This window comes from Drosophila willistoni, unplaced genomic scaffold, assembly GCF_018902025.1.
Source record: "Drosophila willistoni isolate 14030-0811.24 unplaced genomic scaffold, UCI_dwil_1.1 Seg531, whole genome shotgun sequence".
NCBI classification, from domain to species: Eukaryota; Metazoa; Arthropoda; class Insecta; order Diptera; family Drosophilidae; genus Drosophila; species Drosophila willistoni.
The window spans coordinates 2584921-2610000 of NW_025814459.1; the positions used below are offsets into that span (position 1 = coordinate 2584921).

The following is a 25080-nucleotide window of genomic DNA, read 5'->3' on the forward strand; positions in this document are numbered from 1 at the left end:
AGGGGAGGTGTAGTATATCTATACCAAAAATCATTCAACACAAAGAGCTCAACTTGTAACACTTTGTTGCAAGTATAAACAATAAGATATATACCCAATAACACATAAGTGTGCACTTGAATATATTTATATGTATACATTAATATATCTTTGCCAAGTTGTGTATTGTAGATGTCTTTCTTATGAATTCTACCTCGGCGTGTAATTTCACCGAGGTATTCCAGTTAATTTTATTTGGGCCGTTTAGTAACTTCAAAATTTCAGCCTTTCTGGCTTTTAGTACAGACAGACAGACTGTCAGACGCACATACGGACAGACGGTGACACGGACAGACGGACGTACGTCCGTCTATTGGCTATTTGAAGACTTCTCGTCGTGCTGATCAAGATTTTCTATACTTTATATGTTCGGAAATGCTTCCTTCCATGCGCTGCACACTTCTGACCAAAATTAATATACCCTTTTTCAAAGGGTATAAAAGGGAATAAAAAAAATCAAAAATAAAAATTGTAAAAGTAAAAATGTCTGTGTATAAGAATATACTGACCAGTTCTGACACAAGGGTTAATGTGCAGAGTAAGCCTTCACAACGAAAGAATTAAAAGAGCAAGAATACACAAAAACAAAAACACGTATCACAGAGTCGCGGGTAGGCAAAAGACGAGAGCGCAAATCAAACAAGAATAGGAAAGAGCGGGAGAGCGAGTCAAATTGAACACATGCAACAACAATTTGTACGCAAGAGCGCGAGAGTTAGTTACAACGATAAAGACACAAAAGCAAAAGAGATTAGCACAACAACAACACCGCTAATGCAAGTATTGTTGCAAATTTTAATTTATGTATATTTAAACAAAAGCACAAAAGCGACTGCAAGAATTCGCGAAATGAAAATAAAATTCGGATGCTGAAATTTTAATTAAACCTTTAATGAGTTTAAAAGTTATAGAAAAGTTTTTGGTCGCGAGAAAAAAATATAATTTGATAAGCGCAAAAAAAACACGTCCATCCTCTGCAACGAGTGAAAGGTACAAAACATCATTTCCGATTACTTCTTTGTACAAAGTATCTTTATCTCGAACAACATAAAAAGTTATTTCCGCGACTTTAGCATCTAACGCTGTATTTACGTTAAAATATCCAAGTGTACAAATCTTTTTCCGTCCTACGCCAATTAGCTCCTTGCTATCACTCTTTAAGTAACAGGATTTTCCGGGTTGTTCCCTTTTACATTTAAATTCAACTCTTTTACCTTTTCTCTTAACCCCGCGTTTGTCAGTTGGGTAAACTCGTTGTATAACATATGAAAAAAAATTTATTACAAAATAATTTAAAATAATGTTTAAATTAGACGTTGGTTTATATGAGAACAAATATTCTGGTTCCTCTTTGTTGAATTTTTTCTTTCTCACTTATTTTTCAAAAATTTAACTTCGTATTTTCTCTTAGTTTCAAAAATTCTAATTCATTATTCTCTAATTTCGAAACATTTAAATCATCGTTTCTTATTTCAAAGTTGTAATTCAATTTTTTGTATTTTCCTAAATTTTTCAATCTTTTTTTATTTTTGCAAAAAAATTGAAATTCGTCTTTTCTTATTTTTCAAAAATTGTAATACGTATTCTCTTATTTACCATAGTTTTAAAATTTTCTTTCTTATTTTCCAAAAATTTTAGTTCGTCTTTTTTGTTATTTCAAAAATTGTAATTTTCCCTTATTTCAAAACTTTTAAATCATCTTTTCTTATTTCAAAATTTGTATTTCGTTTATTCTTATTTTCCAAAATTTTAAATCTCCTTTTTTTTATTTTCCAAAAAGTTTAAAGTCGTCTTTTCTTATTTTTAAAAAATTTTATTTTTTCCTTATTTTTCCAAATAAAATTAATTTCGTCTTTTCTTATTTTCCAAAAAGGTTATTAGTTCAACGAAATTTTTAATTCTCTGTTATTTTATCTTTACTCAACTGAACTTGAAATATTATTCTTTGGAATCACTCTTTAACTTTATATTCTTTAAATATTGTTAGTATTTAAAAAATAAATGTGCTTTCTATGCAGCCCTCTACACAATGATGCCCTCTGACTGTGCATGTAGTTGTGAATTGAGTCTTCTCTTTTTGATCTGATACTCCTCAAGCTGGCAGCCACTCTCTATGTGACTCCTAGTGGAATCTCTGCTCCAGGTTACTTCTTAACTTGCATAAATGATTGGATAACGCCGAATCCAAGCAAGTTCACTCCATACATAGATTGGAAGGCCGTAATCTAACTTGGAGAGAATTACTGTTCTGGTTATATTAATTAGGTCGTTTAAGTGTATGTATATATGAGAATTTTAAACAAAAGTATGGAATTTAGTTTATCAACTGCGATTATGAACAGAATTTACGAAAGTGGTGAACCTTGTGGGATGCCATTATTTGATCAGCACGACGAATCGAGTTCAAATAGCCATGTTCGTCCGTCTGTCTGGAGCAGCGCAAACTCCTTGACCGTAAGAGCTACAGAGCATGTAGACTGGTATATACTGCACAGGTCGGATCGGATCATAAATGATTGGATAGCTCCCATACAAACGACAAAGTCACGAACAGTGAATATTCTCAAAAACTTTGCCCTTTTCTGAGCTATTGTCATGAAATTTAAATTGGTGAGAAGGTGAAATTGGTGAGTTTATTACTCGAATAAACGACTGTGCCAAATTTGATCAAGATCGAGTGACTATATGATATAGCTCCCATAGGAACGATCGGTCGAAAACAGTGACTTTTCTGAATAACTTCGTTACTTTTAACGCGATTGCTTTCAAATTAAACATTTGTTAGTTTAATATATTTTTTAATTACTGTGCCGAATTTGAGAAAGATCGGGGGACTATATCATATAGTTCCAATAGGAACGATAGGTGGAAAACAGTGACATTAATAAATAATTTCGTTATTTCCTATGCTAAGATTGTAAGACGTTCTTTAGCAAACATTAGACTTTTAAGAAAATCGTGACAACGTTTTTCCACTTTGAAGGCTATAAGTAAGGACATTAGACTTTTAAGAAAAACGTTACAACGTTTTTCCCGTTTGAAGGCTATAAGTAAGGAAAAAGTAACAAAAAACTTGCAAGGGTATATAAACTTTGACGCGGACGAAATTAGCCCCAGCCCTCTGGTATCGAATAATTTGCTCATACATGGTAAAAGAAATATTGGTCTAAAGCTGTTTATGTCCTGGTTGGGCTTGTGTAGTTTGGGAACGGGAACCACCACCGCTGTGGTCTGCGCATGGTGGTTGAAGAGTTCTACTAGTTTGCGTTTTGTATCACATGTCAGTTTTTTTTATACCCTACACCCATAGGGTGAAAGCATCGACAGCTGAGTCGATCTAGCCATGTCCGTTTGTCCGGTCCGTCTGTCCGTTCGTCCGTCCGTCCGTATGAACACCTAGATCTCGGAGACTGTAAATGCTAGAGCCACCAAATTTGGTTTGTAGACTCATGTATGTAAAGTTCCACGCCTATTTCCGCTCAAATTTGCCACACTTAAATTTGATACTAATATCCAGCAAAATACCAAATTTGAAATCGGACAAAAATAGCCAAGTTTTGCATCTAAACGTTTTTCAATAAGGCCGGAGTTGGCCGTTGGCTGGTGGGGGCTGAGATATGCTTGTAAAAAGCATGTGAAAATGCATTTGTTTAATACATTTGAAATATTTGCTTTACTGGTGTATGGTATACCTACATCGGCAAGACGACTTACTTACTTCATTTAGCATAGGGTTGGATATACGATCAAAGTAGTACTGCTTAGAATTCAAGAAAAGTTATATAGGCATATTGAACAACATATTGAAGTTTTGCTGAAGGTGCAATATTTTCTAGGTGGTAGTTAATTGCAAGAAGTGCGGCCTTGTCGGGGTATATACTCCTTTGAGTGGCGTTTTGGGTATTCCGGTTAATATTTTTATATCAGTTCAAATTCTTTTTTTGTAGGCAACAAGGTTTTGCAGACTCATGTTGCGTCTAAATATTATCCATTGGTATTGTTTATTCTTGCGGAGTTTGTTTAGTGCCGTACTCCACCAAGCTACTTTTCTTTTCTGTGGTATTCTTTTGGTTTGTGGTATGACTATATTTTTTGCTCCGTGAGTCGCATTGGATAATTTGCAAACACCTTGGTGTCTGTTGCAGTATATAAAGTCTTCTTTTTTATTTGATACCACTTTTTGGAATTTCCTCCAGTTAACACTGTATGTCTTATGTTTAGGTTTTAAATTGTGTAATTATGGTAGTGGTTATCAAGAAGTGATCTTTTCTGTGTATGAAATTGTCAATTTTCCAATGGTAGCTGTGGACGATTGACGATGACTCTGTTGTAAGATCAACACAGGTAAATGAGTTATGTGTTGAAAAGTGCATAGCTGAGCCATCGTTAAGCAAAACTTGGTCAGCTCTTTTGATGAGATTTTCGATCCTTTTTTATTTATTTATTTACGTCAACCAACACAGCAGTCGACGAAAAAGCTTAAATAAAAAAGAAGAAAGTAAGCTTAGCCTTATACACAATTAAACATCCCCGACCCGGTGGAGATGTTTTATTTGCACAAGGTTCCAGCTATGCCTCGATTCACAGCCGATGTGGTCAGGGATAAGTTACAAGAAACACGAAAAGTTTCGTGAAGAGAGTAGTTAGTCAGACATCTACTAAGGTGAATAGGAAAAAAATTTCTGGTCCGACGTGAGGCGACACAAAAATATAGAGTATCTAGTAATTTAGTTGAAATGACTTCACCGTTGACTAGTCTGGTGAACTTCATATTGAGGGTTCCACACTGGCGAGCAATATTCTAGGGTAGGGCGAACTAACAAAGTGTATAAAACCATTGTTGCGTAGGGGTCATCAAATTCTTTGGCCCAACGTTTTAGGAAGCTAAGAAGACTGCACGCTCTATTAACAATTGAAGATATATGAAAATTAAATGAAAGTTTTGGGTCAAAACTAACGACTAAGTCTTTGAATGATGAATGAGCCAAGGCCAAGCGCAAATCTTTTATAAACAGGGTAGATAGCAGTGGGGGACACCTGAGGTAACTCGAACAGTTTTAGATATTGATAACCGAAAAGGGACCTTTTGGGTTCTGTCAATAAGATACGATTTTAACCAAGCCAATAGTTTGACACTTTTTACGGAAGCCATGGTGTACAAGGGTAGTGAAGTCTAAAAGGTTGGTAAGCGACGAACGACCTTTCATGAAGCCATGCTGACAAGGAGAAATAGTGGATCTGGACTGGATAATTTTTCCAAACAGCTTAGGTATTGCGGAAAGTTTGGTAATACCACGGTAGCTAGAAATATCCGATTTGTTGCCCTTTTTAAAAAGCAGAATAATAAAAGACTCTTTCAAACATCAAGAAAGCTACAAATCTCACTCGATATAAAGAATGACCGAGATAAAGGCTTAGATAGGGAAATCGAAAACATTTTAAGGATGCAACTAGGAATATTATCAGGCCCGGGTACGAAGGAAGACGTCATAGATGATAAGCTAGAGATAATACAGTTTTCAGTAAAACTAGGAAAAAACATACAATTTAAAAACAAACTTTTCTGCTCTCTGACATGACGATCGTGTTTTTTCATAGCTCCTGAGTTTTTATCAATATTTATCGTTTTTCTCAATTTTTAATTGTGTTTAGTTTGTTTACGCTTTCGCTGGTGTAGTTTGCTTGACAGCCTTGTGTTTTATTTGCATAATTTGCAAATTAATTATTTGTTTTTGTGATTAGTGTTTGGTGCATTTTATATAAATTTTGTTTTTCTCTGTTTCTGTTTTTTTCTTTTTCTTTTTCTCTCTTGTCATTACTTCTGCGGTTGCTCCCCTCATCGCCCCGATCATACCATCATTAAGTGTTTTTATTATATAAAGTCGCCAAAATGTATGTAACAGGCAGAAGGAAGCTTCTCCGACCCCACAAAGTATATATATTCTTGATCAGGATCAACAACCGAGTCGATCTAGCCATGTCCGTCTGTCCGTCCGTCTGTCCGTCTGTCCGTCCGTCCGTCTGTCCGTCTGTCCGTATGAACACCTAGATCTCGGAGACTGTAAGAGCTAGAGCCACCAAATTTGGTATGTGGACTCGTGTAGTATGTAGAGTGATCAAGTTTATTTCAAATTTTTGCCACGCCCCTTTCCGCCCCCGCAATTTAAAAAAAGCGTTTATCTCAAAAACTATTCCAGCTAGAGACACCATATTTGGTATGTATATTCGCTTAGTAAATGCACACATTTTGTATGTGTAAAAATTTTGCCACGCCCTTTTCCGCCCCCGTAATTTGAAAAACCTGATTATCTCCCGTTTTTTTTTACCTTATGCAATCAAATTTGGCACACTTAAATTTAATACTAATATCTAGCAAAATACCAAATTTGATGAAAATCGGACAAAAAACAGTCGAGTTATGCATATAAACGTTTTTCCATAAGGCCGGAGTTGGCCGTTGGCTGGTGGGGGCGCTAGGGTGCTCGTATGATTGAGTGAGCGAGATACTAAGATATGCTTGTAAGAAGCATGTGAAAATGCTTGAAATATTTGCTTTACTGGTGTATGGTATACCAAAGTCGGCGAGACGACTTACTTACTTCATTTTTTTTATTTTTTGTTCTCTTCTTTGTGCTTGTGCTCAGCTTCATTCTCGCGTAATCACTTTTGTAACGCCGCCTCTCAAAGCTTGGCTTATAACTGCTCTTGCACTCTTTCTTGTGCTGTGCACTCTAGGTGTTTCTTAGTATTATTTGTATCAGGGTTTGCAAAAACTGCTCTTGCTATTGCTTTAGCTTTTTTAAACGTCAAAAACTATATTAGAGCATAGCATTTATTTTTCGTAGTTTGCCTTTAACCTGCTCCTGCTCTCGTCAAAAACGGGAGCGGTAGCGAGAGCAAAAAAAATTTTGTAGGAATATTAATCCCTGATTTATATTTATTGATTTGTTATCGATAATTATCTTAGCACTGTGTTTTTCAATTTACTATATATTTTTGCCTTGTGTTTCTTTTGGCTTTTCAATGGCATGTTGTCTACCTACTTTCAAGCATTCTGATCGTTTTGATGATCAGTATAGAGCAATATCTTGTTGGCTCTGCGATAATCTTATTCACGTAAAATGTGCGCCTATGAAGAATTTTCTGGTTTTGCTTTGCAAACCTAATATTTCTTAGCTGGCAGATGATAATCTATCTTTCTTTATTTCCTTCATCTCTACATGTTTTCCTTGATAGCCTTCTTGAATGTCCGCTATATCAGTTGAATTCTTTACTTAACTCTTCTAAAAAAAAACCCTAAGGTTGTTTATGTCTCGGATCCCACTGTTACTTCTGTTTCTCAAACACAGCTCCTTGTGAAGCCTGAAAATCCTTATCACCCTACCATTAAAGTTATTATTTCTTACAATTCCGTTACTAATTCATTTATCATCTCAGTTTCTCGTCGTAGATGTTTTAGTACACCAAATTTCAATCTTTTTAACCCTATTTCCTCTTTCGATTGGTCATTTCTTTTTGAGTGCTGTAATAGAGATTGTGCAGTTTTTTCTACTCTGCTCTTAATTCTCTAATTGATAAATGCGTTCTTTATGTGAAAGTCTCTACCGTCTCAATTTTGTCTCTTAAATACTCAATGCTACAATAATTATATCGTGCGCTGTAAGGTTGAATTCCATAAGAACCGCAAAAGATTTTAAGATAGTTAATTTTAAACGACGCTCTATTTTACTACATTCCACCTTCAGAATTAATGACCAGACTGCTAATAATGATTCAGATATTGCAGAAATGTTTGCTAAAGTGGGGAACCCTGTTGGTACCATTAAATATTAGGTTTGGTTTTGATAAAGTATTGTTTACTCGCACTCGGAATGATCGAGTGCCATGAAGACCTTTACTACACTAAGGACCCTAGGTCGAACCCTTCAGAGAAGTAGTTGGTGTAGAATTGTGTGTATCCCTACGCGATCAAATGTTTTTCGAAATCAGTCGCTAGAATCGTGTCGTGATAACGTAAGGAAAGAGCATCTAACACAAAACGATACAATTGCAAAAAAGTGTCCATGGTCCCGTGTTTCCGCTTAAAAGCCGATTGGTGGTGTGACTTAAGATTGGTACTGGTTATGAAGCACATCAGTCGGCGGGCTAACATTCTTATACCCTTGCAAAATCGGTATATTAATTTTGTTCATATAAAGTATATGTATAAAGTATATATATAAAATATATATATAAAGTATATAGTATATATTTTTGATCAGCACGACGAGACGAGTTCAAATAGCCATGTCTGTCCGTCCGTCCGTCTGGATCAGCGCAAACTCCTCCTAGACCGTAAGAGCTACAGAGCTGAAATTTTGCATGTAGGCTTTTATATAGTGCACAGGTTGTATATCTCGGATTCAGCCGGATCGGACTACTATATCAACTAGCTCCCATACAAACGTCAAGGTCACGAATAATGACTTTTCTCAATAACTTCGTCATTTTCTGAGCTATTGTTGTGAAATTTAAGTTTATTACACATATAAACAACTGTGCCAAATTTGATTAAAATCGGACAACTATATCATATAGCTCCCATAGGAACAATCGGTTGTAAATAGTGAATTTGATCAATAATTTCGTTATTTTCTATGCTAAGATTGTAGGCCGTTCTTTCGCAAATATTAGCCTTTTTAGATAAAACGTTTTTTTACTTTGATGGCTATAGGTAAGAAAAGAGTTACCGAAAAAATTGCAAGGGTATACAAACTTTGACGCGGTCGAAGTTAGCCCCCGGCCTCTGGTTATAACTCATTTCATTTTTTGAAAAGTAATTTTAAATAAAACTAAAAATATCAAAGAAGCTAACTTCGGCTGTGCCGAAGTTTATATACCCTTGCAGTCCTTAGCCATATATTTTTATATTTCCATACTCTTTTTTTGTATCATCAATTCATCAACACATAGACTAAAACCTTCCAAATATCATTTTCATTTCTATAAGTAGCTGAAATATCAAATTTCATCCAGATAGCTCTTAAGATGGCTGCGTCAAGTTGATTTGCTCAGACGGACGGACGGACGTAAAATTCCAATATCCTAAAACTCTTTTGTTAACTAAAAAAGGAAAACATTTTTAATTTTTTTTTTGTAATTTTGTGTTTGGAAAAGGTGAGAGCACCAAATAAAAACATTACTTACACATTTGCACACGAATTCTACTACAAATGCTCCTCTATTACCGGGACCAAAAACTCTTTTAGCGTTTGCCCATATTTTTCTCCATTCATTATTCCGTTTAAAAAGTGACCTCATGTGTAGTAGTAAAAACATCCCCAGAACATCTTGCTCTGTGAAAACTTGACGGTTTTCACGATACAATTTTCCTTATACCGCTCGGCTTTCTTTCGACCACAAAACATTTCACCATTGCACTAATGTCCAATCTTTATGGTGTTTAGTTCATTCCGGACACATTTTCTTCATTTTTGCAGTGAGCGTCGGCACTGTTTCGACACTTAACTTTTCTCCATAATGTGTCTCTAGCTCTGCCCTAATAGTAACTCCACTTTTACACCGATCTTTAAGGCTTACGATCTTTATTATCCATATATAACATCCTTTTTTACGATCTAGGACACCGGAAGATTTATTTTTTTTCACAAAACGTATCACAGTTGAATGAGAGCATCGCATTCTACCAGCAATTTGCCTATAAGTCAGTCCTTCCTCCACCAATGTGTTAATAAAGATTTTCTTTTCATTTTGACACCATTTCGCTATTGACTGTCAGAAACAACTGTCTTTCCGTGTAATCACTCGCAAATGACGAAATTTCGATGCCAGCACATCAACAATACTTCAACGAGGGAAACTTCCTGTATTTAATTGGAAACCCATCGTGAGATCCCCATAAATATCATATTATTTGGCAGTCTTGCCAGTGGTACGGTTTTTATGACCGCCAGAGTAATTGCGTCAAAAGTTACAAAGTTATTCATAAAAGTCACTGTTTTTGTCCGCTCGTTCCTATGGAAGCTATATTTTATAGTCACACGATCTTGATCAAATTCAGCGGAGTCATTAAAAGTTATATAAATTTTTAGGACAATTGCGTAAAAAGTAACGAAGTTATTGTCAAAGTCACTGATCAAATGATTCTTGATCAAATTTGGCACAGTCGTTTAAAAGTGTAAGAAACTCACAAATATTAAATTTCACGACAATAGTTCATAACGAAGTTATTAAGAAAAGTCACTGTTCGTGACTTTGCCATTTGTATGGGAGCTACATGATATAGTGGTTGAATCCGAAATATACAACCTGTGCACTATATACAAGCCTACATGCAAAATTTCAGCTCTGTAGCTGTTACAGTCTAGGAGTAGTTTGCGCTCATTAAGACGGATGGACAGACGGACGGACAGATGGACGGACGGACATGCCTATTTGAACTCGTCTCGTCGTGCTGAACAAGTATATATATACTTTATATGATTCGAGATGCTTCCTTCTATGCGTTGGACACTTCTGAACAAAATTAATTTACCCCTTTTGCAAGGGTATAAAAATCGTCCAGATCTTACCACTATTTCATATAGTTACAAAAAATAGGTAACAGAAGCCCGAAAAAAGCATAAAAAATGTTCATCCCGATAGCACCTAAGATGGCTAAATTAACACATACGCACCGACGGACATTATGGGGTCTAAACCTCTCATTCTGTGCGTTACAAACATCTAAACAATTTTATAATACCCTCTGCAAGGTTATAATAACACAACCAAAAAGTTGATACAGAACATCGAACAAAAAAAGCATATGATTTTAAAGCGGGAAATGCAAGAGTAAAAAATTACAACAGCTCAAACTCAAAGAAGTTAGAACCGCCACAAAAAAAAAACTCATACCGTTTGAGTTAATTTAAAACAGTTTTGTTAAAAAAGAAATAAACACAGTAACGACCCTATTACAAAGACAACAAATTTTATTTGCGCCCTGGTGAAATAAGTATAAGTTGTTTGATTTTTTTGTAAAATAAAATATTGGTTTATTTTGCTTATAAGTTCGGCTACGCTACAATCATTTAAACTATAATCTTACCCTCTTTCTTTCATTCTGGCATGTGTAGTGCTATGCTGTAGGTCATCTTCCTTTGTCCAGTGTCTGTATCGACTCCCTGGCTGTCTATTAGTTTTCTATTGGGTTCCGATCTTTTCTGAGCATTACGAATATTGCCTTCTTACGTTGCTACCTTGTGTTGTTCCCTTACAAAAGAAGTATCGGTTGAATAATTGGAGAACTTTAAAAACCACAACTCTCTTCCTCTATTTCGTTAATAAATAAATATTTCAATACAATGTAAAATAGTTTTTTTCAACCAGATTTACCCGTATAACTAAAATAGCAATATAAACTGACCAGGGAATTTCATTTACAGCAAACTAAAAAACCCGATCTTTATTTGTTGAAAATATGAACTGATTTTATTTACCAATGTGTATATATGTGAAATCTTAGAATCTAGGAGGCGACACAGGTACTATTCTAATCGTTGACATAAGAGAGCAATGACTCGATGAAAGAAAAAAAGAAGTTCGTCGCGAATAAACTGCACAACAATAGGTTATGGGCCCAGGCAATGTGCCTATGTGGTTGTTGTGGAAGAAATTAGTTTTCGCGCTGTGTTCTAGATGGTTTCCACAAAGTATATAAATACGAGTATAATGTCAGCGTTATATCAGATTGATAAACTCGAGGATAGTAAGTAATTTTGAACAAACTTGCTGGTGTTGGAATTAAAATATTGGACTAGCTCACAACGATTATTTTGCCTTCCAGTCTTCCAGACGAATTGGAAAATTTCGTTGGCGCCATAGGGACGCGCGAATTTGACATGTTATGCATAAAGCTAAGAGAAGAATGAGATGGCAAAAGAGAGAGCGAAAAACCAATCTAGAGTGCAAAAGCATTTCCAGGGGTGAAAAGGCAATCGATGCAGAGAGACAATTTGAAGAAAAAGCAAAATGTTTGGAATTGTTGTGGATGTGGTGGCAAAGGTCATTTTAAAGCAAATTGTCCCAGTGTAAGCGAATAAGACAAAACAGTCATCGTTAAGTTTGTTGAACTCGTTGGACGCGACTTGTTTTCAAAATTTGAGAAACATTCGGAGAAAATTGGTTTGGCTGATAATAACTTTCTTCAGGCTGAAGGAAAGCACGAGGTTATGCTGAATACCGATTAACGTACACTTACATTGAAGAATGTATTGTATGTACCCCAAATGAGAGGTAATTTGTTGTCGGTGAGCAAAGCAGTTGAACATGGAAGCCTCGGTGAATTTAGACGAATGTGTGCGAGTGATCCAAAAGGGTGAATGCATTGGATATTTTTGGAACAGCACCGAGCAAATGCTATGCCATTGAACAGTCTTGCGAAGATTTGTGGCATAAAAGGCAGTTTGGCTGGACCATGGCATGGGGAAAGTTTGACTTTACATTGTTGGAACCCTGCAAGATCTACATGGTAAGATCACAGTACAGGCATTTCCTGATTCGTCCAAGAACAGAGCTAAGGAATCCAGAAGCTGGTGCATTCAGATGTTTGCGGTCCGTTTGATACAAAGAGTCATTGAGGCAGCAGATACTTTTTGACATTTATCGATGACAGGTCACGTCGCATATTCAAATATTTTCTGAAGGGAAAAGACAAGTATTTGGAAAGTTTCTCGAGTTTAAAAACATGGCAGAGCGGCAAACTGGAAAAAAGCTAAAGTGCATTCGGAGCGACAATGGCCGCGACTAAGTCAATAAGTCGTTTGACGAGTTTCTCAAGGGCAATGGAATATTGAGGCACCTTAGGGTACCATACACGCCGCAGCAGAACAGTGTAGCAAAGAGAGTTAATAGAACTCTTGTGGAGATGTCAAGATGCTGGCTCATCCAGTTTGGTCTACATCAATCTCTTTGGGCTGAGGCCACCAACTTGAGCCCAGGTTAACATGATTCCAATGGAAGCATGGGATGGTATGAAACCATCAGTAAGTCATTTAAGGTAATCATAAAGGAAAGTTTGATCCAAAGGGTAAAGAAAACCGAATGGTTGGTTATTCTCGAAATCCAAAACGACATTTGTTCGACGTTTGATTTGGCAATGACGATTCGAATGGTAATATCGTCAAATTTTATTTTCCGTATATCGAAGATCAGGATTCAGGATCAGTTGATCCAGCAGATCACCTGAGCAGTACAGACGAAACTGATAGAGAGTTCAGCGAGAAGGGAAGCAGTAGCGAAAATTTTGAGATGGCAGTTGAACAAGAAATAGCAGAACCTATGGTTGAACAACGTGTTGGACCTGGCAGGCCGAAGCTGATTCAAACTGGAAGGCGTGGCAGACCAAAAAAGCAGTTCAACAAGTGACCTATGAAGAGCCGCTTAACAGTCCGTTTGCTTTGCATTGGCGCGAGGCTATGCAAAAGGAGTGTGGCTCCGTGATGTCAAATCACACTTGGCAGCTTAGTACTTTACCTGAAGGGTATAAGCCTGTTGGCTGAAAGTGGGTTAACAGTGTAAAGCGTGATGCAAAGGGAGAAGTCGAGCGTTATAAGTGTAGTATATCCATACCAAAAATCATTTAACACAAAGAGCTCAACTTGTAACACTTTGTTGAAATATAAACAATCAAATATGTCCGCAATAAAACATAAGTGTGCACTTGAATATGTTTATGTGTATAAATTAATATATATTCACATAAACATACTCACATAAATATACAGCTAAACATGTTCATATATGTATGTACATTTATATATGCGCCCTAAATAATATGTATGTATGTACTGACACTCTCCCTCTCTTTTGTAGCTGTCGCCTAAGTCGCAGCATAAGAATATCTATGCAACAATAGGTTAAGCAAAAGAATATCATTGGAATAAAAATCAATCTGAATATTACCACCAACCAACACCGACGTGTTAGTTCTCTATTAATTAAACCAAAGTGGAACCCGGTCATTACATAAGACGAGACTGATAGCAAAAAGATGTTCGGGGCGATATGAAGTGATCTACAATAAAACATACTCACCTTCATGTCGTTTGGAGAGTGTTCGTTTCATCTTGGCCCTAGTACCGCAGTTAAAATTGTATCTACACCAGATAGATGTATGCACATTGGAAGATACCATATACATGAAGCAGGCCGAAGGATACGCAACCGTGGACAAAAGCAAGGTACTTCTGTTGAAAAAGACGTTATATGGACTCAAACAGACTAGACGGGAGTGTAACTCCAAACTCGATATTGTTTTGCAAGCTAACGGTTTCATTCATGGAGGTTCACCGTGATGGCGAACTTGTCGAAATTTGATTGGGTCATTCACAGTACATCAAGGATCTACTGGACCGCTATGCTTATGTTCAGTGCAGAACAGCTGCAACACCGTTAGAAGCAGGGTATCAGGTAGACTGTGATAAAATGGAGTGTAAAAGGGCTAATGCAACTCTTTATCAGTCAATAATAGGCGAGCTAATGTGGCTTGCGTCGACTACTAGACCAGATATACTCCACTCAGTATCGAAATTGGCTCAACGTAACAAGGACCCCCATAATAAATACCTTGCAGCCATAAAGCAACTTTTACGATATCTGGCTTCGACTGTTGGCTTAAGGATTCATTACTAGCAGTTGGAAGCGGAATTCACTGGTTTCGTAGACGCAGATTGGGAAGGCGATAAGATTGATCGCAAGTCTTATACAGGATATGTATATTTTCTGGCTGACGGACTGATGTCATGGAAATCGGAGAATCAGCGGAGTGTTGATCTTAACAGTACCAAGGCAGAGTACATGGCTTTATCTAAATCGTGCAAAGAAGCACGATGTATTTAGTCGATTAATTATCGAGATTGGTTTCGGAGAAGAAGATACATCTACCGTTTTGTATGGCAATAACCTCAGCGCACAGCAATTGGCTAAGAACCCGGTACACCATTCAAGGACAAAGCATATGCACATTAGATGTTATTTTGTTAGACAAGTAGTCAATGATGGTTAGATAAGAGTTTTAAGCAATAGTTGAAATAGTGTGCTTCACTCAATTTTATTTCATATTTTTGTTTCGTTTTGTATTTTTCTTTACAGCATTTGATTTGGTGATGCCATTTCAGATGAACACGATGTTAACAGTATATTTATGTATAATTTATTTAAATTTTTATTTCTGACGACTCTTTAATTTCTTCTTTCTACAGTGAACGAATGCAGCTTTCAATCAGGAAAAGGCAACCACAAAGTTCTCAACAAAGCATTAATGCGAAGCGTACTAAATTTTAACTGTAAGTAAACTTCTTTGTTATTCTGCAGATAGCTAAAGCGTAAAGCGTTTTAAAAAGTCCGTGAATATTGTGAACACTTATAATTTTGCTTCGAAATAGGCATGGGGATTAAAATTGGTAATATAGTAGGACGACTAGTTTAAAATGTAACGACCACCGATTATTGATGTAAAAAGACATCGATGCATCGAACATCGATGTTGTCTTGGCGATGTTTCTGGATGTTTACCGATGTTTGTGTTGATGTTTATGTTTAGCTATGTATTGATGTTTTACCAAAAAACATCGGTTTTATTTGTCAATTATCAAATTTTATCATATCATATAATCATAAGAAGCTGTCCGCCGATAAATAAGTCTGTTCGAATTTTCTACACTGTAATGTAATAATGTAACTAAACCCACAGATTTCTTGTTTTGAAAACTTTTTTATAATAAAGTTTTTTAGTGTTGAGGTAGGTTAAGAACAGTTTAATTCCGTTTACAGTTTAATTTAATCTGATAGGGTAATAGTAGACACCATTGGTCCATTACCAAAATCCGAAAATGTTAACGAATATGCAGTCACTCTAATATGTGACTTGACGAAATACCTAGTAGCAATACCAGTTCCCAATAAAAGCACTACAACAATCGCGAAAGCTATTTTTGAATCCTTCATTCTAAAGTACGGTCTATTGAAGACGTTCATTACGAACATGGGAACAGAATAAAAAAATTCAATAATAAATGACTTGTGCAAACATCTAAAAATAGACAACATTACGTCTACTGCACACCACCACCAGACCTTGGGTACCGTTGAAAGAAGTCATAGGACATTCAATGTGTACATTCGATCATATATATCAGTAGATAAAACTGATTGGGACATATGGTTACAATATTTTGAGTACTGTTTTAACACAACCCCGTCAGTAACACATAAATACTGTCCATATGAACTTGTATTTGGTAAACAAAATAATTTACCAACGCATTTTAATAGCATAAATAGAATAGAACCATTATATAACGTAGATGATTATACTAAAGAAGTTAAGTTTAGATTAGAACTAGCATACAGTAGAGCTAGAATAATGTTAGAGGAACGTAAGGAAAACCAGAAACATTTTTATGACAATAAGTCAGCAGATTTTAAAATAGAAATAGGAGATAAGGTTTTCTTAAAAAACGAAGCTGGTCATAAACTTGACTCAGCCTATATAGGACCCTTCGAAGTGGTAGAAATATCTAAAAACAACAGCATAAAAATTAGGAACAATAAAAATAAGATACAAACAGTACATAAGGATAGGTTAAAAATTAAAAAAAAACCCAAAAGAAATATATAACAATTTTTATGGATTCAACTACTAAAACTACTTCATTCTATTACGAATATTAAAAAAAAAAAAAAAAAAAAAAAACGAAATTTTTTTGGGAAAGAAAATTTGTCTGGCCGGACACAAATAAAACAATTTTTCTAACAAACATACATACATTACTATTAATCAATCATTAATTATCATTAGTAGTAATTAATAAATAACTCCATAATATTACGTTATTTTCTAAAAAGGGGAGGTGTAGTATATCCATACCAAAAATCATTTAACACAAAGAGCTCAACTTGTAACACTTTGTTGAAATATAAACAATCAAATATGTACGCAATAAAACATAAGTGTGCACTTGAATATGTTTATGTGTATACATTAATATATATTCACATAAACATACTCACATAAATATACAGCTAAACATGTTCATATATGTATGTACATTTATATATGCACATACATAATATATTCATATGAGCAGCAATGCACAGGCGTAACATGAGCTAGAGCCAAGCCAGCGTGTGAACGCTGACCAAGCCCTTTGACGCAAGCGCCCTAAATAATATGTATGTATGTACTGAGAGGGAGAGTCCCTCTCTTTTGTAGCTGTCGCCTAAGTCGCAGCATAAGAATATCTATGCAACAATAGGTTAAGCAAAAGAATATCATTGGAATAAAAATCAATCTGAATATTACCACCAACCAGCACTGACGTGTTAGTTCTCTATTAATTAAACCAAAGTGGAACCCGGTCATTACATGGCGACCGTGACAATAGGCCAAGACAAGGCCTAAGGACATCGAAGGACCAAGGAAAAAGGACATCGAGGACCAAGGAGAAAATTTTGTGTACGTATATGTGTGGGTTAGAAACGAAGAAAAAAAATATATAAGCACGAAAATGAAAAACGGTAACGATGGATAACTACTTTCAAAGAGTTACCAGACGGAACCCGAGTTTAAGAGAAAACATAATTGAGGTGTTTAGAAGTGAACACAGCCACTCCCCTCAAAGCTCGCTAACTCTAGTGCAAATAAGAACTATCTACTCAGAACAAACTGAAGAAAGATTCCCAGTAAAAGGAGACACAAGAATACAAATGTGCTTCTTACTGAGTGTACCAAATATATACTGCTACACAAATGCAGCCGGTACTTTCCATTTCTACTTGATGGAATAAAAAAAAAAAAAAACCCACACACATACACACAAAAATATAAATTAACAATTGAAAAAAGCCAGTGCTGATGACTAGCACCGAACCGTCACATCCAGAGGACTTGGATTTCCTGACGGCTGTGTGTCCAAACGAGGGACCACGTCCACTCACGATAGCTGAGTACCGGGCTCGCCACGAGAAACAGAAGGAAGCCCCCAAAAAGAAGTCTAGAGGAGGAAAATACGCCAGGCTAAGGCGTGAAAGGAAGCTTCTCCAGGACCTCCTCCACACAGGATGACAAGGACCGACAGCACTACACAGAGTGCCTCATGAACAATACAGTTCAACTTCGCCAAAGAGCGAAGACACGCAATGAGTAAATAATTCTCTTGCCCCTAATTTTAATTGAAATTTTATATAAATATTAAGAACAAACACGTACGAGTTTGCACTTGTTGCACAGTATACTTACTAACCAACCATTGATAGGCTATTACTAAAAACAGGCGTAGGCATAGATTTAATCAAAACATTGTTCAAGCTGTAAGCCTACGCATGTATACTCTTCTATCTTTCCACGTCTCTGGCTCACTGTGCAAGACACAGTTGAGATAATTTTTCTTTTAAAAAAAAAAAAAATGTTTTTTTCAAGTTACATATAAATAAAAGAAAAACAAATGAATCCATAAAGATTTTTTTAAACATTTTTCTCAATAATCGAAAACACGTCTAAACGACCAAGAAAAATTTTTTTTCTCGCTAGAAAGATGGGTTCTCAAGAATCCAAAATAGACCACCCAACGGCTAATGTCGTTAATAGCGTTAAAATAGTAGATCACAGGGAAAATTTAGAGTATATAGGGATATTGTTGTTAGCCATTCTAATATTAGTAGCTTTAAATCTAGCATTGAAATTATATGCAATGCATAATAAAATAATCAAGAAAAGAGCAGACGGCCAAATATATACTTTCAGTCGCTACAGAGGCAATAACAAAGAACTGCATAAACAACCGCATAGTACGTAACGTACTAAAAGCAGGTATTTTCCGTGACATGAACGAGCTAACAACAAAGTTCGTAGACAGTAGTACAGCAGAAACAGGACAGACGAACCCTGTCATGCACTACCGTCAATACAATAGAAATGGACAAAATAACTACCGAGGTAAAGGTAATTACCAAAATAACGGTTATAGGAATAATAATAATACCGGCGGATATCGTGGTAACTCACGGTACAACAACCGAGGAAGAAATAATTCCAACCGTAACAGCTCGAACCGAGGTAATTCCAACCGAGGTAGCTCTAACAACGCAAATGGTAATGTACGACTTACTCAAAGTAATTCGGAAAACCAATAGAGCCCTGCAGATATTCAGAAGAAACTGTAAATGTATACACTTTCAATCTTAGCCTAAGTATTTTCATCAAAGTTAAAAATGAAAATACAAACAACACATATACCTTCTTGTTAGATACAGGTGCAGACGTATCAATAATAAAAGAAAAAACAGATCCTTTTGAACATATAGATACTTCAAACACAATTGAAATATCAGGAATTGGTGAAGGTTCAATTACTTCCAAAGGTCTAACCCTTATAGAACTAAGACAAAATGAATTCATAATACCACACAACTTCCATATAATAGGCGAAAGTTTTCCAATTCCATTTGATGGAATTTTAGGACTAGATTTCTTCAAAACATTCAATTGTCAATTAGATTTCAGTGAACCAAACGATTCACTATTATTAAGACCAAATAATTTAAATTTTGCAATAAATATCCCAATATTACACACTTGTGACAGCAATACCACAATACTCCCAGCGAGATCTGAAGTAATCCGGCAAATAAATATTCCAAATGAAAAATCAAATATCGTCATCTTAAATCAAGAGGTCGAAAATGGAATATTTATTGGAAATTCAATCTGCAGTCCGAACAAAACATTTGTCCGAATTTTAAACACAACAAAAACAGTAAAAATTTTAAATTTAAAAACCATAAAATATGAATCATTAAAGAATTATGAAATTGTACAGACAACTGATGACCCAAGAAGTCAATCAGTAATACAAAAACTAAAACCAAAGTTCCCACCTATGTTCAAAAATGTACTAGAAGAACTTTGCACCAAGTATACAGATGTATTTGGTTTAGAAAACGAACCAATTACTACAAACAACTTTTATAAACAAGAATTAAGATTGAATGACAATCAGCCAGTATACACAAAAAACTACAGAATACCACACATGCATAAAGAAGAAATAATTAGACAAGTCGATAAACTCATTAAAGATAAAATAGTTGAACCATCAGTGTCCGAGTATAATAGTCCATTACTACTGGTACCGAAAAAAGTTTTACCAGGATCAGAAAAGAAAAGATGGCGATTGGTAATAGACTATCGTCAAATAAACAAAAAATTGTTGTCCGATAAATTCCCATTACCAAGAATAGACGATATTCTTGATCAACTAGGCAGAGCCAAATATTTTTCATGTCTAGATTTAATGTCCGATTTTCACCAAATAGAACTAACAGATAAATCGCGAAGCATTAAGTCATTTTCCACTAGCAATGGATCTTATCAGTTTACTAGACTACCGTATGGTCTAAAAATAGCACCAAATTTTTTTCAAAGAATGATGACAATTGCTTTCTCTGGATTAAATCCGTCACAAGCATTCCTTTACATGGATGACTTAATACTCAAAAACCTAAAGGATATTTTTGACATATGCAGAAAACACAACCTAAACCTGCATCCAGAGAAATGTTCATTCTTCATGCACGAAGTGACATTTTTAGGTCACAAGTGTACCGACAAGGGAATATTGCCAGATGACACCAAATATGACGTCATTGAAAAATACCCAGTACCAACAGATGCTGATAGTGCTAGAAGATTCGTAGCCTTTTGTAACTATTACAGACGTTTTATTAAAAACTTCGCAGAACATGCACGTCCGATAACACAACTGTGTAAAAAAACGTAGAATTTGTTTGGTCTGAAGAATGCCAAGAAGGATTTGAATATCTGAAAAAAGCCCTAATTGAACCCACACTGGTGCAGTATTCAGATTTTAGCAAAGAATTTTGCATAATAACAGATGCTAGCAAATATGCATGTGGAGCAGCACTAACTAAAACTTATGGCGATAAGCAGTTGCCAGTAGCATACGCATCCCGTTCGTTCACTAAAGGTGAAAGTAATAAAAGTACTACTGAGCAAGAACTAGCTGCGATACACTGGGCCATTACACACTTTCGCCCATATATATATGGCAGACATTTCAGAGTCAAAACAGACCACAGACCCCTAACGTATTTATTTTCTATGATAAATCCGAGTTCAAAATTAACAAGATTGAGACTTGATCTAGAGGAATATGAATGTAAAAAGTAGTGACCTTGCGCATAACACACGATTTATGTTTCCTCAAACATGGAAAGAAAGTTATAGCAAGAATTGAGATTGAAGATCTATACACTAATGGAAATCTAGACTTAGGTCAGTTTTTTCAAAGGCTTGAAAAACAAGCCAGTATACTTGACATCAAACGACTCAAATTGGCACCGAGTGAAAAGATCTTTGAAACATTTTCAATAGGATCTTTTAAAGAAATGGGCAATAAAACATTGAAAACATTAAGAGTAGCGCTACTCCAACCGGTGACCATTATAGAAAAAGATAAAGATAAAGAAGCAATATTGTCTACATACCTTGATGATCCGATACAGGGTGGCCATACAGGCATTACAAAAACTTTGGCCAAAGTAAAAAGACATTATTATTGGAAAAACATGACACGTCATGTAAAAGACTATATTAATATATGTGAAAAATGCCTAAAGTCAAAAACGACAAAGCACATAAAAACACCATTAGTTACTACAGAAACCCCCATACATGCTTTTGATAGGGTAATAGTAGACACCATTGGTCCATTACCAAAATCCGAAAATGTTAACGAATATGCAGTCACTCTAATGTGAGTTGACGAAAAACCTAGTAGCAATACCAGTTCCCAATAAAAGCGCTACAACAATCGCGAAAGCTATTTTGGAATCCTTCATTCTAAAGTACGGTCCAATGAAGACGTTCATTACGAACATGGGAACAGAATAAAAAAATTCAATAATAAATGACTTGTGCAAACATCTAAAAATAGACAACATTACGTCTACTGCACACCACCACCAGACCTTGGGTACCGTTGAAAGAAGTCATAGGACATTCAATGTGTACATTCGATCATATATATCAGTAGATAAAACTGATTGGGACATATGGTTACAATATTTTGAGTACTGTTTTAACACAACCCCGTCAGTAACACATAAATACTGTCCATATGAACTTGTATTTGGTAAACAAAATAATTTACCAACGCATTTTAATAGCATAAATAGAATAGAACCATTATATAACGTAGATGATTATACTAAAGAAGTTAAGTTTAGATTAGAACTAGCATACAGTAGAGCTAGAATAATGTTAGAGGAACGTAAGGAAAACCAGAAACATTTTTATGACAATAAGTCAGAAGATTTTAAAATAGAAATAGGAGATAAGGTTTTCTTAAAAAACGAAGCTGGTCATAAACTTGACTCAGCCTATATAGGACCCTTCGAAGTGGTAGAAATATCTAAAAACAACAACATAAAAACAAGGAACAATAGGAACAATAAAAATAAGATACAAACAGTACATAAGGATAGGTTAAAAATTAAAAAAAAAAAAAAAAAAAAAAACCAAAAGAAATATATAAAATTTTTTATGGATTCAACTACTAAAACTACTTCATTCTATTACGAATATTAAAAAAAAAAAAAAAAAAAAAAACGAAATTTTTTTGGGAAAGAAAATTTGTCTGGCCGGACACAAATAAAACAATTTTTCTAACAAACATACATACATTACTATTAATCAATCATTAATTATCATTAGTAGTAATTAATAAATAACTCCATAACGTTACGTTATTTTCTAAAAAGGGGAGGTGTAGTATATCCATACCAAAAATCATTTAACACAAAGAGCTCAACTTGTAACACTTTGTTGAAATATAAACAATCAAATATGTACCCAATAAAACATAAGTGTGCACTTGAATATGTTTATGTGTATACATTAATATATATTCACATAAACATACTCACATAAATATACAGCTAAACATGTTCATATATGTATGTACATTTATATATGCACATACATAATATATTCATATGAGCAGCAATGCACAGGCGTAACATGAGCTAGAGCCAAGCCAGCGTGTGAACGCTGACCAAGCACTTTGACGCAAGCGCCCTAAATAATATGTATGTATGTACTGACACTCTCCCTCTCTTTTGTAGCTGTCGCCTAAGTCGCAGCATAAGAATATCTATGCAACAATAGGTTAAGCAAAAGAATATCATTGGAATAAAAATCAATCTGAATATTACCACCAACCAACACTGACGTGTTAGTTCTCTATTAATTAAACCAAAGTGGAACCCGGTCATTACATAAGACGAGACTGATAGCAAAAAGATGTTCGGGGCGATATGGAGTGATCTACAATAAAACATACTCACCTGCATGTCGTTTGGAGAGTGTTCGTTTCATCTTGGCCCTAGTACCGCAGTTAATATTGTATCTACACCAGATAGATGTATGCACATTGGAAGATACCATATACATGAAGCAGGCCGAAGGATACGCAACCGTGGACAAAAGCAAGGTACTTCTGTTGAAAAAGACGTTATATGGACTCAAACAGACTAGACGGGAGTGTAACTCCAAACTCGATATTGTTTTGCAAGCTAACGGTTTCATTCATGGAGGTTCACCGTGATGGCGAACTTGTCGAAAGATGGAGTGTAAAAGGGCTAATGCAACTCTTTATCAGTCAATAATAGGCGAGCTAATGTGGCTTGCGTCGACTACTAGACCAGATATACTCCACTCAGTATCGAAATTGGCTCAACGTAACAAGGACCTCCATAATAAATACCTTGCAGCCATAAAGCAACTTTTACGATATCTGGCTTCGACTGTTGGCTTAAGGATTCATTACTAGCAGTTGGAAGCGGAATTCACTGGTTTCGTAGACGCAGATTGGGAAGTCGATAAGATTGATCGCAAGTCTTATACAGGATATGTATATTTTCTGGCTGACGGACTGATGTCATGGAAATCAGAGAATCAGCGGAGTGTTGATCTTAACAGTACCAAGGCAGAGTACATGGCTTTATCTAAATCGTGCAAAGAAGCACGATGTATTTAGTCGATTAATTATCGAGATTGGTTTCGGAGAAGAAGATACATCTACCGTTTTGTATGGCAATAACCTCAGCGCACAGCAATTGGCTAAGAACCCGGTACACCATTCAAGGACAAAGCATATGCACATTAGATGTCATTTTGTTAGACAAGTAGTCAATAATGGTTAGATAAGAGTTTTAAGCAATAGTTGAAATAGTGTGCTTCACTAAATTTTATTTCATATTTTTGTTTCGTTTTGTATTTTTCTTTACAGCATTTGATTTGGTGATGCCATTTCAGATGAACACGATGTTAACAGTATATTTATGTATAATTTATTTAAATTTTTATTTCTGACGACTCTTTAATTTCTTTTTTCTACAGTGAACGAATGCAGCTTTCAATCAGGAAAAGGCAACCACAAAGTTCTCAACAAAGCATTAATGCGAAGCGTACTAAATTTTAACTGTAAGTAAACTTCTTTGTTATTCTGCAGATAGCTAAAGCGTAAAGCGTTTTAAAAAGTCCGTAAATATTGTGAACACTTATAATTTTGCTTCGAAATAGGGATGGGGATTAAAATTGGTAATGTAGGACGACTAGTTTAAAATGTAACGACCACCGATTATTGATGTAAAAAGACATCGATGCACCGAACATCGGTGTTGTCTTGGCGATGTTTCTGGATGTTTACCGATGTTTGTGTTGATGTTTATGTTTAGCTATGTATTGATGTTTTACCAAAAAACATCGGTTTTATTTGTCACTTATCAAATTTTATCATATCATATAATCATAAGAAGCTGTCCGCCGATAAATAAGTCTGTTCGAATTTTCTACACTGTAATGTAATAATGTAACTAAACCCACAGATTTCTTGTTTTGAAAACTTTTTTATAATAAAGTTTTTTAGTGTTGAGGTAGGTTAAGAACAGTTTAATTCCGTTTACAGTTTAATTTAATCT

General features: G+C 35.4%; 1 protein-coding gene across 2 annotated transcripts in view; it reads left to right on the forward strand.

Moving 5' to 3' along the window:
• Positions 1-25080, forward strand: part of LOC26530201 (transcriptional regulator ATRX-like) — a 518978-nt gene that overhangs the window by 432236 nt on the left and 61662 nt on the right. For both annotated transcript variants that reach the window (XM_047013063.1, XM_047013067.1), the window contains 2 exons: positions 15282-15365; positions 24500-24583. In XM_047013063.1, the coding sequence (XP_046869019.1) occupies positions 15282-15363 (82 nt within the window). In that variant the 3' untranslated portion in view covers positions 15364-15365; positions 24500-24583. The remainder of the gene's footprint in view (positions 1-15281; positions 15366-24499; positions 24584-25080) is intronic.